General features: G+C 42.5%; 1 protein-coding gene across 3 annotated transcripts in view; it reads left to right on the top strand.

Annotated features, from left to right (window-relative positions):
• The first annotated feature begins 454 nt into the window (after positions 1-454).
• The window catches only part of LOC310790335 (polypyrimidine tract-binding protein 2-like), a 93,926-nt gene continuing 80,225 nt past the window's right edge, over positions 455-14,155 (top strand). For all 3 annotated transcript variants that reach the window (XM_083652011.1, XM_083652010.1, XM_083652009.1), the window contains exons 1-2: positions 455-540; positions 4,817-4,844. In XM_083652011.1, the coding sequence (XP_083508137.1) occupies positions 533-540; positions 4,817-4,844 (36 nt within the window). In that variant the 5' untranslated portion in view covers positions 455-532. The remainder of the gene's footprint in view (positions 541-4,816; positions 4,845-14,155) is intronic.

The following is a 14,155-nucleotide window of genomic DNA, read 5'->3' as shown; positions in this document are numbered from 1 at the left end:
GAATTTCACACGTGATACTTGTACTACGGAGTGACAATAAAAATCTTGAATCTTGAAATCAGGCTTAAAGCAATTAATCTGCCCTAATTAAAAAATCTGGCTCCTCAGGTCACCCAGACACCCACACGGGTGCTCTTTACACTTCCTGAAAGTTTCAGCCCGATTGTTCTTTAATGTAGAGTAGAGTCAGTCAATGTTGAAGTTGCTAACTTGATAAAATTACTGTCTTTTGGGCAATCATATCCACAAGGCCAGATTTCTAACTCTGTAACAAAAACCTGTTTTATGTTGAACTTAGTCATGTATGTAATGTATCTATCTATCTATCTGCTCCAACACTCGCTGTACTGTTTTGTATTGTATTATGTGAACGAATGTTAATAAAGTTGTAAAAAAAAAAAACTGCAAGTCTGCCTCCATTTTGCCTGTGCGTGTGTGTGTGTGTGTGTGTGTTTGTATATGCTTGTGCCGTCGGTACGAGTCGAGAAACTGGACCGAAAGCGGAGTCAAAGCTATAGAAAATCTCCACAGAATGGACGGGTAATGCTTGATCATCTCCCTTGCCTTGGCATAATGTTACGTTTGCTTAACCCAGATGATGGCGCATTAGAGCTGAATAGCCAGTGTATAAAAAAAACTCGTTAGCTTTAGCAGCGTGAACGGGTTTCCATAGCCACGCGCTCACCATAATGAAGGAAACTTCTGTTAGCTAACGTTAGCTTGCTAACGGCCACTGTTTCCCCCGTTAGCTAATGTGATGTTATTGTTTTGGAGAAAAATGATTTGAACTGAACGGCTACGTGCGTCGGAGACTCATGAAAACACAGTGACGCTGGTTGTTATTCCAGTGTTGTAGCCTTTGTTGTAGCAGATTGCTACCGGTCTGAGCAGCGCGCTAAGCTACATGATCCTTTGTGTTGTAATGTTAGCTTTAGCTAACCAAGCAGCTCCAGTGTATCTGCTGAATAGTTATGACTAGCATTAACGTTAGCTGTAACATTAGCATGCTTTTACCAACGTGTGCCAACTAACTAAACCCAGAGCTAGCACGTACATCTCAACACACAGTTAGCATTTAGTCCATGCTAGTTGGAATTGAAGTGTAATTTCGAGTTGGTTATTACGTTAGTGCATCATATTAGCTTGTTATTTCCGTGTAATAAAAGGGTGTGTCTTTTTGAGTCTGTAACGTTAGGATTGCTCATTGGGGTTGAATTGAAACATAATGACCACATGGGGAGATGGGGCCTTTGCAGCAGCAAACAATAATACATATAAATACCTTAATGTATACAGCACTTTACATTTTTAAAGTCGAGCTGAACCCAAGAATGCCTTTTCTTTTCTTTTAGTTCAAATACCTGGGTATGCAGTGCACCTATTTAATAATGTATGCAAAACAAATCACAACAATCTAATTTCTTTAGTTTTTCACACTTTTTCACATCAAAAGTTCGTTTTTCAAGATTTCATTGATAACAGTAATTTACAGTTTGCTGATGTCACCCAGTACTATCCAATTTCTACCCTATTTCAACCAATCATCAGGACATGCAGCTGTCAATCAAATCTTCATTTCTGGATAATTTTCTCTTCCAAATGAAGTCGAAAATGGCGCCTAGTGCCTGTCATCTGGCAGAATTCCTATCCCATAAACTAACTACTAACTTGGCCAATTGTTAGAAACATGGATAAAAAACAAAAACTATAATCTCTAAGAATGCAAAGAAATGTAACTGGCTCGTTAAAACGCGCATTCCAGGGATATCGTATCGTTATAGCAGCGATAATGGCGCGCGCATCCGAGAGCTTGGTTGTCAGGGGTCGCACTTCGGAAATTCCAGGCCGACGTGCTGCACTCTCCACTCAGCCTCCCGTCAAAAGGCTCTTCCCGAGGGGAGCGCCACAACACAATGAATCGCACTCGATTTGGAGGCGGAACATGCCAGGATTGGCCAAAGCCCAATCCAGTTCCCAGAATTGTCAAATAAAATCATCGACATGATACTATGACCCGCCTCTCAACCTGTCATCTTAGACAAACTATGTTTTCAGTCTGAAACGGACTCATTATGCACGTGACGAACAGGTTCAGTTCGACTGTGCTTCACAACCAAGATAAATAAGAGACTCCTTACAATCCAGCTGACAATAGATCAGTACTACAGGACAATAAAACTAGTTGTAGTAAAAAGATACAACAAATATTTTGTGATGGAGGAAAGTTGTATGATAATCATATAAACAAAAAAAGGAAATAAATAAGAAAGGCGCATATGGGGCCTATATAAACATTGCATGCATATAGAGACAGTTTGATTGATTGATTGACTTTATTTGGTGAGTGTCAACAAAGACAGGGCACAAATACAGAGACAGACAGTCACCGAGGATAAAAACACAATAAAGCCTCAGGCTTATTTCCATTGCGGTCCTCATGAACATATAACATAAAAGGGACATACATGAAACATGGATGGGTATCACCGTCAATACTCAAATTAAGATTTGTCACATTATTACAAGTTTGAAGAGTAATAAAGGCACACTTGAATATTTTACAATACATAAACATTTGTTGTTGTATGTAAGGAATTTACAGACATAAAAAACAAGAAAAGCAGGGGGGGGGGGATTGCGGGGGGGGTGTTGCAGGGGGTAGGGGAGGGAGTAGCTCGTCAACAAAACACACGTGGCTATGCTGGCTATTGCAGCTCCAGGGGGATGTTTTTGAGGAAAAAGGGGGGGGTGGTGGGGAAGGATGCAAGAGAGCTATAGGGGGATGTTGGCATGTGTGGGAACGTGCACAAAATGTTTTACGGCTGGTGCACAAGTGGGGTAAAACCGCCCACATATCTCAATGGGCTGACTCACCAAAGGTCAGTGCTGCGGCTCTAAACTACAGGTTTGGGGATTCTAGAGCAGAACACAAGACGTCTGTTCAGATGTGCGTTTAAGTGGTTAAGTTCCCGATCGATCGTGTATGCCTGGGCTGGGCTAGCAGCTAAGAAAAAACATAAATAGACCAGGTCAGCATACTCAACTATAACTCATTTTCAATGGTTTTAAAAGGAAAAAACGAAATTGAGGGGGAATCATTGTTTTTGTTTTTCTGTTTAATTTTTTTCTTTGTTTTTCAGTTTCTTTAAAAAAAAAAAATCTGTTTTCTCGTTTTTCAGTTTTTCAGTTTTAAACTTTTATTTTTTTATTTTTTTTGCTAAATTCATGGCGGGCCACTTAACACATTAAGTGCCAGAGACGACCTAACTCGTCTTACATAATCCAGCGCTTAAGTGCCAAGGACGAGCTAACTCGTCTTACATAAACATTTTTTTTTTTTTGACGGTGGTACATCAATCAACAACTTTTACATCTTCGAGATCACTATTGGAGCAAGATAATGTGTATAATCTATTTTACCGACCCACTAAGTGTTGACAGTGCTCCCCCAGACGACCGAAATCAAAGAAAAAACTGCCGCGGGACCAAGCCGTTCAAGGAAATGCCGTGGCGATTTCACAGTAATCCATTCAAGACTTGTCTTGCCTGAGAGCGGCCGCGCACCGGCAGCAGCACACAGAGAGCGGAGAGCGATTTGCAAAATAGATCATAGGTGAAACACACTTTGAAACACCTCAGAAAGGCCAGAATCAACATCTGCCCATCGCCCACGCATTCCCCGGCCCATCTTGACTCGCACAAGGAGCGTCTGCACGCAGGCAAGCAGGCAGGCAGGCACACAGGCAGGCAGCAGCAAAAGCGCTTCTGACACGCCCGCTGTACAGCCAGGAGGACACAAGACACACGGAGGGAGGAGTTTGAATGAGAGGGGTGTTTCCTGTTGTTATGGAGGAAATTACTGTTCAAAACTATTGTTTAGAATGTCTGACGGTCTTACTGATGCCAAAAATGAATGGTTAAAGTGACTGTTTCACAAAAAGCCATTTATCTCTGAATAAATTTCCAGACGCTGAAACCATGCTGTACTCAACGGCTAATATCTACATAACTACTAACTCTGCAAACTAACTCTTTTAGACAGAGAAAGCACACATTCTATTAGTTATTTTTAGATGATTGGTGTTCATGAATTCTTAACAGAAAAGAATCCTCGTCTGTTTCTAAAATGAGCCAGAATCGTCAAAAACACCCCTGGCACAACTTACCTACAGGAATGAAAACATGGCTGGCATTCAATGTGTTAAAACGGGCGGCGGCCGGCAGGCGGCCGTAGTTTGGCCACCCCTGCTCTAGGGCATAAGGTTTCTGAGATGCAGCTAATTAAATGCAAGATTTTTTGAAACCCCATTCAAGTGAATGGGGCGGGGGAAATGAGCAGCACTTTTTTAGGTCTGGCATGTCTATGTGGCGTGAAAAATCTGGGAGTTATAATATGTGCCAAAATTTGGCAGATAGTAAGAATAATAAGTATGGTGGATTATTTCATAGATTGTGCCTTGCTTTCAGCAAGCACATTAAATATACGTAAAACAAAGTGTATGCAGTGAATAAGTGGGAACTTGTTAAAAAAATTGTATTTAGGCGAACTTTTGTATGCCATTTTATGTAAGTAACATCATCAGTGTTATACGTGTTACTACATGTACAAAGTGTCGTACATGAACTAAAATGTGTTTCTTTCAAAGGAAGGATGTACAACATCAGAGGCTTGTTTATCCGCAATGATTTTGTTCTCTATACTGTATATTCTCTACACATTACTACTTTTTTGTTTTGCATTTCTGTTACCCTCCCCCAATTAAAACCATTAGTTTTGACCAGATTAAAAATGTATTAATATTATTTTCTCTTTCAGCATCAGTGATGTTGCAGTTGGCATGAAGGTGAGCTTCAAATTCATTCAACTCTCCCCCCTCCATGTTGCCCCTTTTTCTCAAAGTCCAATTCAAGTTGTGTTTTTTTGCTTATAGCTTCTACTGCACAAATCACATTCGCTTTGTGGCCTTGGTATTTCATTGAGGACCTGGATGAGGCCCATAGTGACTGTGGGTCACTGAGTATCACTGTGGGTCATTTAATCTTTTGTAGTTTCTTCTTGGTACCCTGTTAAATCCATAGCAGCAGACTAAACTGGAGCATTTCTAGTGCCTATAGAAACAGGCCTCAGTATCAGCTCAGTCATTGTGTACTATAGCAAGAACATCTATCCTGCATCCCACTTAATTTCATATCGGGCTATTCATCTTAGACATCTTGGACATAATTCAGCCACTGATAGTTAATGGGGTTTATATATTATTATTAAATAGAACTATGAAGATTCGAGCTTGGAGAATTGGCTCAGCCTTAAGATAGTGCTGTGTATAGACATGCATTATTTTGAATATTTTTATTTTGAATTCCAATTGAAGAAGTTGTACCCCGATGTTGACTTAAAGCTATAGTGTGGAACTTTTACATATAAATGAACGTCAGTTACATTCTAGCCGTTGCCAAACAAATGCCTATTGTAAATCTATCTGTTTTCCACAGTATGTAGAGTTTTGAAATCTCATCTCGCCCAGCGACATTCCCATGCTGGCCGTTTGAATGCATAGTGTGCATGCTCTATGGATAGAGCATGCACACCAGAGATTGACGCCGGCCGGCTAACTTCAGTTAGCCCTCTGCTAACTTGAATGGGGATACAATAATTAAATCGTTCGGTTCTTCTACACCAGTGGTTCCCAACCACTGGGCCCCAGACCGACGCCCGTCCGTAAAGCATTTGCTGCCGTGCCGCGAGGACGCCATATGATTCGGCAGGGAGAAAGAGAGCGAGTGCTCTCTCTCGCTCACTCTCACACACAGAGAGACCTATAGTGTGCATTAAGAGAGGGAGCGTGAAAATGAAAGTAAGAAGACAGGACCGCAAACAGAGGATCAATTGTGCTTTTTTCCAGCACGCATTAAAAAGACCCCACGCTGGATTTGTTAATTTGCACGTCGAGTTACAATGCACACCTCTTTTTTTTAGTAGTAAAAAAAGACGACTGAGTGAAATCATAAAGTGTTGCAAATGCATTTCTATCTTGTGGCCATCCGCAATGATATGGATGCTATCGATTTGAAGAAACGTAACATCTCAGACATGACAGAGAATAAAAAAACCAAAACTATCCTTAACAATCCCTCCGCCCCCCCCCCCCCCCACAATAATGTCGATTTTAAACCGATCCGCATTGCAAAAAAGGTTCGGAACCCCTGTTCTAGACTTTTCCAAATGTTATCGGAATGAATTAGGGCTGTACAGTGCTACATATACTGTATGTAGCGCGTGCTACGAAAAAATCTGTCTGTGCTATGAATTAATTATCACAGTAGCACATGTGTTATACTGTTTTGAAATACATTTCTTGTTGACGTTTGGATTTTGTGTGCCCTGTAGGCAACATGAATATCCTTTGCAAGTCACAGACCTGTTTAAGGCCCTGTTTACATGAGAACGCTCCCTGCATAAAACACTTTTTTTTTTTTTTTTGCCTTTGTGCCTTCCTTTTTACATGGCAATGGTGTTCTTGGGGCCTGAAAATGCAAAAAAGTGTGAACAGGTCCCAGAGTTGAAATCTTTGGTAACGCCGCCCTCACTGTCATCGTGTAAAGTGGCAAAACACAATTCAGGTGATGACACGGCCTCCCTTTGCCATGGAAGACAATGAAAGATGATATAGGAGCATTCAATACAGCCTTATGGCACAAAGGTGGGTTTCAGCTCACTCAGTGGGTTAGCAATAGCCGAGCCGTTCTAGCCTCCATCCCCAAAGATCAAAGGGCAAAGGAAGTCAGGACATTAGATCTTGACAAAGACAGCCCCCCCATTGAAAGAGCACTGGGACTGCAGTGGTGTGTGGACTCTGACCATTTTCAGTTTAACATCCATCTCGGCCAGGTTCAATGTCACACATTGTATGAAACGTAACAACTACGGAAAACCAAAATGTGCACAACTGCATCACTTCGCTGATGTCAGTGAACGTGGCTATGGCTCAGTGAGCTACATTAGGCAAATCAACATTCAGGATGTGGTGCATCCTAGGAAAGTCCGGAGTCCTTCCTTTAAAGCACATCACAGTGCCACGACTGGAGCTGGCCGCCACAGCACTGTTGGTGAAGGTGGACAAAATGCTGAGAAAAGAATTACACCTTGACTTAAAACCCTCAGTCTTCTGGACTGACAGCCAAACAGTGCTCAAGTACATTGGAAATGACCACACCAGATTCAAGACCTATGTAGCCAACCAAGTTTAATTGATTCGTGACAACACAGATCTGTCTCAGTGGAGCTATGTAAGCAGCAAGGACAATCCTGCGGATGATGCTTCAAGGGGACTGAGTGCAGTCAAATTCATGCAGAAAAAGAGTTGGATACATGCCCCTGAGTTTCTATGGAATCCTGAGGAAAGTTGGCCTGTGGAGGGAGTATTGAGCTCCAAATCAGTGTTGCAGGATGACCCCCAGAGGTCAGGAAAAACACTGCTGTATTCACAACAGTAGTGAACAACATTGGAACACCCACAGACCAGCTTATTTCATTCTTTTCTGATTGGATAAGGCTACTTAAAGCAGTGGCATGTAGGGATGGGTACCGTTCACATTTGAACCGATACCGGTACGATACCGGTACCTAGAATTCGGTACGGTACCCAAAACGGTACCATTTTCGGTACTTTACACACTCTAATAACAAAAAAAATTACACTTGCAAAAAAAAGTCCAAACTTCTCAATTTCAACATTGTTCTTTATTTAGCACATTATTTATTTAGCACCAGACAAAACTCCTCCCTACCTCCCCCCTCCCAAACCAAGAGTTGTACCAGCAAGGTTAGTTTAGTGGGGTTGGGGAAATGGGGGGAATAGTACTTAGGGGCAACTGATGTCCAACACAGCTTCCAGCAGGGCCTGGTCTTCATCTTCAAAGAGCTCCCCAAGTGCTGAAAGTTTCTTCTGCTTATTGAGTGGTATCTGAAAATAAAAAAAGACATTGTGATCCATCAAGCATTATTTGTGTTATCAATAGAAAGAAGTGTCAGTGCTATGCGCATCTTAATAGAAATGACAATTTATTGTTAGTAACATAGCTTACACTATGAATAACACACCCATTATCACTCGTCATTATGCAAAATAATAATTTACCTGAACCAGATCCATCGCTGAGAAGAGGGTGAACCGTGTCTCCTCCTGTGCGGCTGTCACTGGCACATGGTTACCTAGCAATGAAAGCAAGAGTGCAACGTTAAATAACACGTCTCACGGTCGGTGATACGAGCTGATGATAATTATTATAGAACGTTAACAACGCTAAGCTATAAAGCTAACTCAGCCAAGACAGTGAAAAGCCCCATTATCTAACAACCACAACGGCAGTGAAACAACTTATCCAGCTAACGCTAGCTAATTAAATAACGTTACCTGATGTTGTAGAAGTCGATGCCTCTCTCAAGTTCCGTCATCATCTTCCTCCAAGACTTCAGCTAACGTTACAGCTGACGAGCTGAGGAGGTGGCTAACGTTAGCTGCGGTGCGGTGCCTGCTTCATTCACTCAGGCTATCTAACACGTTAGTCTTCTTCAGCATTTAGCTAAATATATCTTGTGTTTGACCATGCTTCCTCAAGTTTGAGGTGTTTCCCTAGTCAGCTTTGCAATTCACATCACAAATGTTGCAGCCAGTGTTGTCTGAGTCTATCTTGGTAAAGTGTAGCCACAGCTTTCGGCTGGTCCTGTTTTGCTTTCAGGACCTTCAGGTAGAGTGACGTACTGACGTAACGCGCTCTCGCGTGTTGCCTTAAGGTTCCGTCGGAATTTCTATTTTACCCACTCTCTTTCTATTACTCAGATGCGTTCAAGTACCGAAATTTGGTACCGTTCGTTTTTATGTGAACTGGTACGGGGCAGTACCGACGTAATTCGGTCGGTGCCTGTAAAAGTACCGAGTTCGGTACCCATCCCTAGTGGCATGGTATCTGAAGCTAAAAAATGTTTTGATGTTGATCGCTAAAAGGCGAAATAAACTTTCTTCAGATCACATCACTACCCACTCACGCAGCCAAAATGTGAACACTGAACTTTGCGCTTTCAGGACCACACTTCGTGGACAGTTCCTCACAGTGAATGATCTCTCACAGGCAGAAAGGTCTGTCATCACCTACGTCCAAATACAATCATTCCCAGTTGAAATGGCAACTCTGGAAACAGCCCCATTCAGAGTGCAAAAGAGCAGTAAAATCTGTAAGCTCGATCCTATGCTGGATGAGGGCATCATAAGAGTAAGTGGCCGACTACATACAGTATATCTGCTATGCCTGATGAGACCAAGCACCCTTGTACCTTGCCCAAAGATGCTCACATCTCAGTTCTCATATTAAGACACATCCATGAATACTCTGGACACAGTGGAAGGAACTTAACGCTTTCAGTGCTCCGTAAGAAATACTGGGTTGTAAAGGGAAACTCAGCAGCGAGGAAGGTGATTTCAAAGTGTGTTGTATGTCGACGTGTGGGAGGAAAAACATGTGAGCAGAAAATGGCAGACTTGCCACAGGAAATAATTCTACCTGACCTCCCTCCCTTTACCAATGTCGGATTGGATTATTTTGGCCTGATTGAGGTGAGGTGAGGAAGAAGCCAGATCAAAAGGTATGGAGTCCTGTTTACCTGTATGTCAAGTCGAGCCATCCTCAATAACCGCCCCCTCTCCACCGTGTCTTCTGATCCACACGACCTGGAGCCGCTCACTCCAAATCACCTCCTCCTGCTAAAAACACAACCTATTCTACCCCCTGGAACCTTTCAGGAATCTGATCTTTACGCCAGATGCCGCTGGAAACAAGTCCAGTATATGGCCGACCTTTTCTGGCACAGATGGACGAGGGAGTACCTTCTGCTGCTCCGGGAAAGGCAAAAATGGACCAAAGTGAAGGAGAACCTGAACATTGGAGACGTTGTCCTGGTGGTTGAGCCCTCTGCCCCACGGGGATCATGGCCACTAGCAGAGTGTTGGAAACAAAGCCTGATGGAAGAGGTCTGGACCGCTCAGTGAAGCTCCAGACTAAGACTTAAGTCCTGGAAAGGCCCATAACCAAGCTGTGCCGCATCCTAGAGACTGAAGAATAGAGTCGTTTTCACACATGCGCTTTATACCGGGAAATGACCAGAAAGCGGTGTAATGCCTTCATGTGTGAAAGTTGTTTTCCGGTATAAGCGCACCCCTGTCATCGCGGACATTTGACCACTTCTAACCTTGAGATAAGAGCGGTATGTCTGCTTCATGTGTGGGCATGCCGATTTCCCCCCCTCCCCTCTCTGCTTGCTCTCTGGCCAGTCCTTCAGTCCTCCGCAGCAGCCCGACACACAGGACAGACACAGCAAGAGAGTCTTGCAAGCCACCCAACGCTTGTAGAGAAAGCAGATGCACGGTGAAATGTGGAAGTATTTTGCTTACGTTGCCGACAGCGAAGGCAAGCCCCTGGACACATCAAACAAAGCCAGTCTGTAAAAAGTGCTTCAACGCGACGCAGGTGAACGGATAAACCAGGCTATTTCTCGCCGACAGGGATCCCAACTTCTTCAAAGATTTCAGTTCAAAGACTGGTTAGCGAATGTGAAGGATACAACATACATGCCCTCTTAAGTCAAACGAGTGTGATTTATTGTGTGACAAGTTTCACCATCTGAGTTTTGCCCCCCAAAATACAGGTCATTTCATATTTTTACACATGTGATCCCTCAGGTGTGAAGGGAAATAGCCGTAATTGATTTACAGGCAATGTTCCTGTACGCATGTGTGAAAACGGCTTAAGTCTTCCTTCTAAACTAAAGGGATGTAATGTATACTTTATTTTATGACCCCCCCCCCCCCCCCCCCAATTTGAATTAATTGAATAACCATGAAATGTGAATGAAATACATGAAATATATGGCTCCTTTTTGTTTTTGTAATTTTAAATAATTGATTCTATTAAAGAACAATTAGGGGCTGGTGTGTAGGAGCCACATTTAAAGTCCCTGGAAACCAAAATCCACAAAAACGTTCTAACTATGTTATTTAGGGTCTTATGTTAGTACCGGTAATTGTGTGCCTCCGAAATTATTATGCATTACTTTCAACCCAAAGCCTTAAAATCGACACTTTTCTACAAGATTCTACAAGGTACTTCCTCATTGAAGAGAGCAGTGCGCGAGGTGCCCAAATGCAAAATCTTATGACGTCATAAGCTCTATATAACCTTTGTACACGCGCGCAACCCGCAGTCCCGCACATTCTGCCTCCATCTCTCTTCAGAGTTCTAGTGGTCCCACACCTTTTTGCAGCTAGCTAACTACGCATTGCGTCAACACAAAGGCTCTTTTAAGAACCAACATCTATCTGTCTATCTGTATCTGCGACTCGTCGGCGGTGTGTAGGAACCTTGAGAGGGAGAGCTCTCTGCTCTGCCTGCGAGTGCACAGCGCTGCTGTGTGTGTGTCAGTGTGTGTGTGCGCGCGTGCAGACAGATAGACAGATGACCGTCAGTCAGTACGCTATGCGCGGAGCAACGCGCGAACACACACACACAATCTCTATTTCCTTCTCTCTCCTCTCTCTCTCTCGGAGGAGAGGAGAGAGGTCTGAGAGAGGGACATTTCCCTGCTGCAGACGGGACACGCCCACACAGTCCGCGGGAGAAAATACACTCTAAAATATAATTGATTCTCATTACTTTTGCCATGATTGTCAAACCTAAATTTATATACTTTGCGACGTTCATCATCGTTCAAATTTGGCTGGTGGCTTATTAACATAGATTCCTGTGATGTGATGAACTCAAAATGCTAAATAATAATAAAATATTTCTGATTTCCAAGGACTTTAAGATGATTTAAGAATTCAAGAATCGATTCGATTCCGATTCACAAGGTTCCAAATCGATTAATCTCGATTCCGATTCGATTAATTTCAAAATCGATTTGGTTAGTGATACTAAAACATGTTTTTTGAGCTGTAACCTGAATTACATGATTGACCAGTTATGTAACACAGGGGTTCCCAACCTTTTTTGCGCGACCGGTTGTCAATTTTAACGGTTTTAGTTACCGTACACATATATTTACTCACCAGGTGGTGACAAAGGGTAAATAACAGCCTTTTCATCTGTCAATAAAGACACTTTCACAATTATGCACAGTGATTTGATTTCAGCCTATATAATTTCTAAAAGTAGATATTAATGATCAAACATTTCCATTTATGTAGCCTACAGTATTTGTTTTTGTTTCAACTACAAACTAGGGATGCACCGATTGCCATTTTCTTGGCCGATTCCGATTTCCGATTTTTGAATAGTCTGACTTGCCGATACCGATTTTTGCCGATTCCGATTTTTTTTTCTAAAAACAACAATTGACAGCTTACACAAACGTTTTTGTAACTTTGTTTGAAAATTAAGATTCATAGAACAATTCTTACATCTAATGGGGATCCAAATAAACAAATAAACAATTCTTATCATTTGCATGAAGTAGGACCATCTCACTCAAACACATCTCAAAATAAAAGTGTTCCAGGTTAGGCTACTGGACAGAGCTTTTTTGTGCAAATACAATGAATACAAAAATTAAATTAAATCCAATAGCCTATATGCCACAGCTATCATGCATTTACTTTTCCAAAAGAAAACAGGTGCAACAGAACATCAAAATGATCCATGGACAAGGAGTTTATAGACTGGCTCCAGACCAGTCCTCTTGAGTAGAGGGGAAATGAGTTTATGAGTTACAGTAACGATCTTCAGTCTGAGGGTGTATTCACACCTATCTCGTTTGGAGCAGTTGTTCCGAAACAGAGAGCATTTTCCCCCTTGGTGCGGTTCGTTTGGGGGAGTGTGAACACAGCAATCGCACTCGGATGCGGGACAAAACAAGCGGACCGAGATCGCCAAGAAAGGGTGGTCTCGGTCCGCTTCCAAACGAACTCTGGTGCGGTTCGTTTGTGGTGAGAACGTGATCCGTCCTCGATCCGCCACAACTGCAGTAAACGGTGTGCATTTTTGGATAAATCAGCTGCCGTAGTCAGCTGCGCTGTGCGTAATGGCCTGAAGAACGAGCATTTTTATCGTTTAAAAACAACATCTTTCAGATCCTGTTTTGGCGACTTGTGACTTGCATCGATAAACTTTGGGGGATTTTTGGATCATCACATCAGCAGTTTGAACTCAATCAACTTACCTCGGACCATGGGAAGCAACGTTAATGTGTTGAATCTCTACGGATTTTGCCTGTATTTTGTGTACTGTGTGCTGCTGCGCAGCGGGCGCTGCTCCCTGTCTCCCTCCCTCTCTCTGGTCTCCATTCAATAAATGAAAACAAATCGTGGTAATCAGAGCCAGCCTTCTTTGTGATAAGATTGTCTGGTTCAATCAGACAATGAGACTGATTGCATGTCTTCCTCGAAATGTCCGTTATTATTAAATTATTTATTAATATTTTATTCCTGACAGGACAGGTGTTAATATAGCCTACCGGTATGTCTCGGCTAATCCTCATCTCCGTGATAGCCTAATAGCAGAATTTGCGAGGGTCTTTGATCTTCTATCTCTATCGCCTAAATAGGCTAAATAAATACATACAGGCTACATAGCATACATTAATAAATAAATAAAGAACTTTCTCCCTCTCCCGATCTCTAACTCTCTCTCTCTCTCTCTCTCTCTCTCTCTCTCTCTCTCTCTCTCTCTCTCTCTCTCTCTCTCCGCACGGCGCACGCCTGACATAGCCTACAATGTAGGTCTAACAAAACCCATTTTTATAATCTTAGGAAAATCTCTGGGAATTATTTTGTCCATCCCGAGAGGCTATTAGCCTATCAGAGTGTCTGCTGGCCAATCCAGGAAGTTTGACAATACTATTTGGATCGTTTGATTTGTGGCTATGTGAACACAAACGAACCAAGGCACAAATGCAACAATTGTATCAATTAAGTACCTGAATCGGAACAAAGCAAACGACCTACAGGTGTGAATACACCCTGAATATCAGGCGGAGTTTACACACAGTCCGAAGTTTGGTATGCGTATTTTTATCTGCCATCCGAAAAAATATCATCACGTACAGAAAACGTTGCACACTTGTGAGTCCGATGCATTTTTATTATTATGTCCGTCGTTCTCATGTCGT

The sequence above is a fragment of the Poromitra crassiceps genome (assembly GCF_964638095.1).
Source record: "Poromitra crassiceps genome assembly, chromosome: 2".
NCBI classification, from domain to species: domain Eukaryota; kingdom Metazoa; phylum Chordata; class Actinopteri; order Beryciformes; family Melamphaidae; genus Poromitra; species Poromitra crassiceps.
The sequence above is the reverse complement of the archived record's forward strand: the minus strand, read 5'-3'. Positions and strand labels throughout refer to the sequence as shown.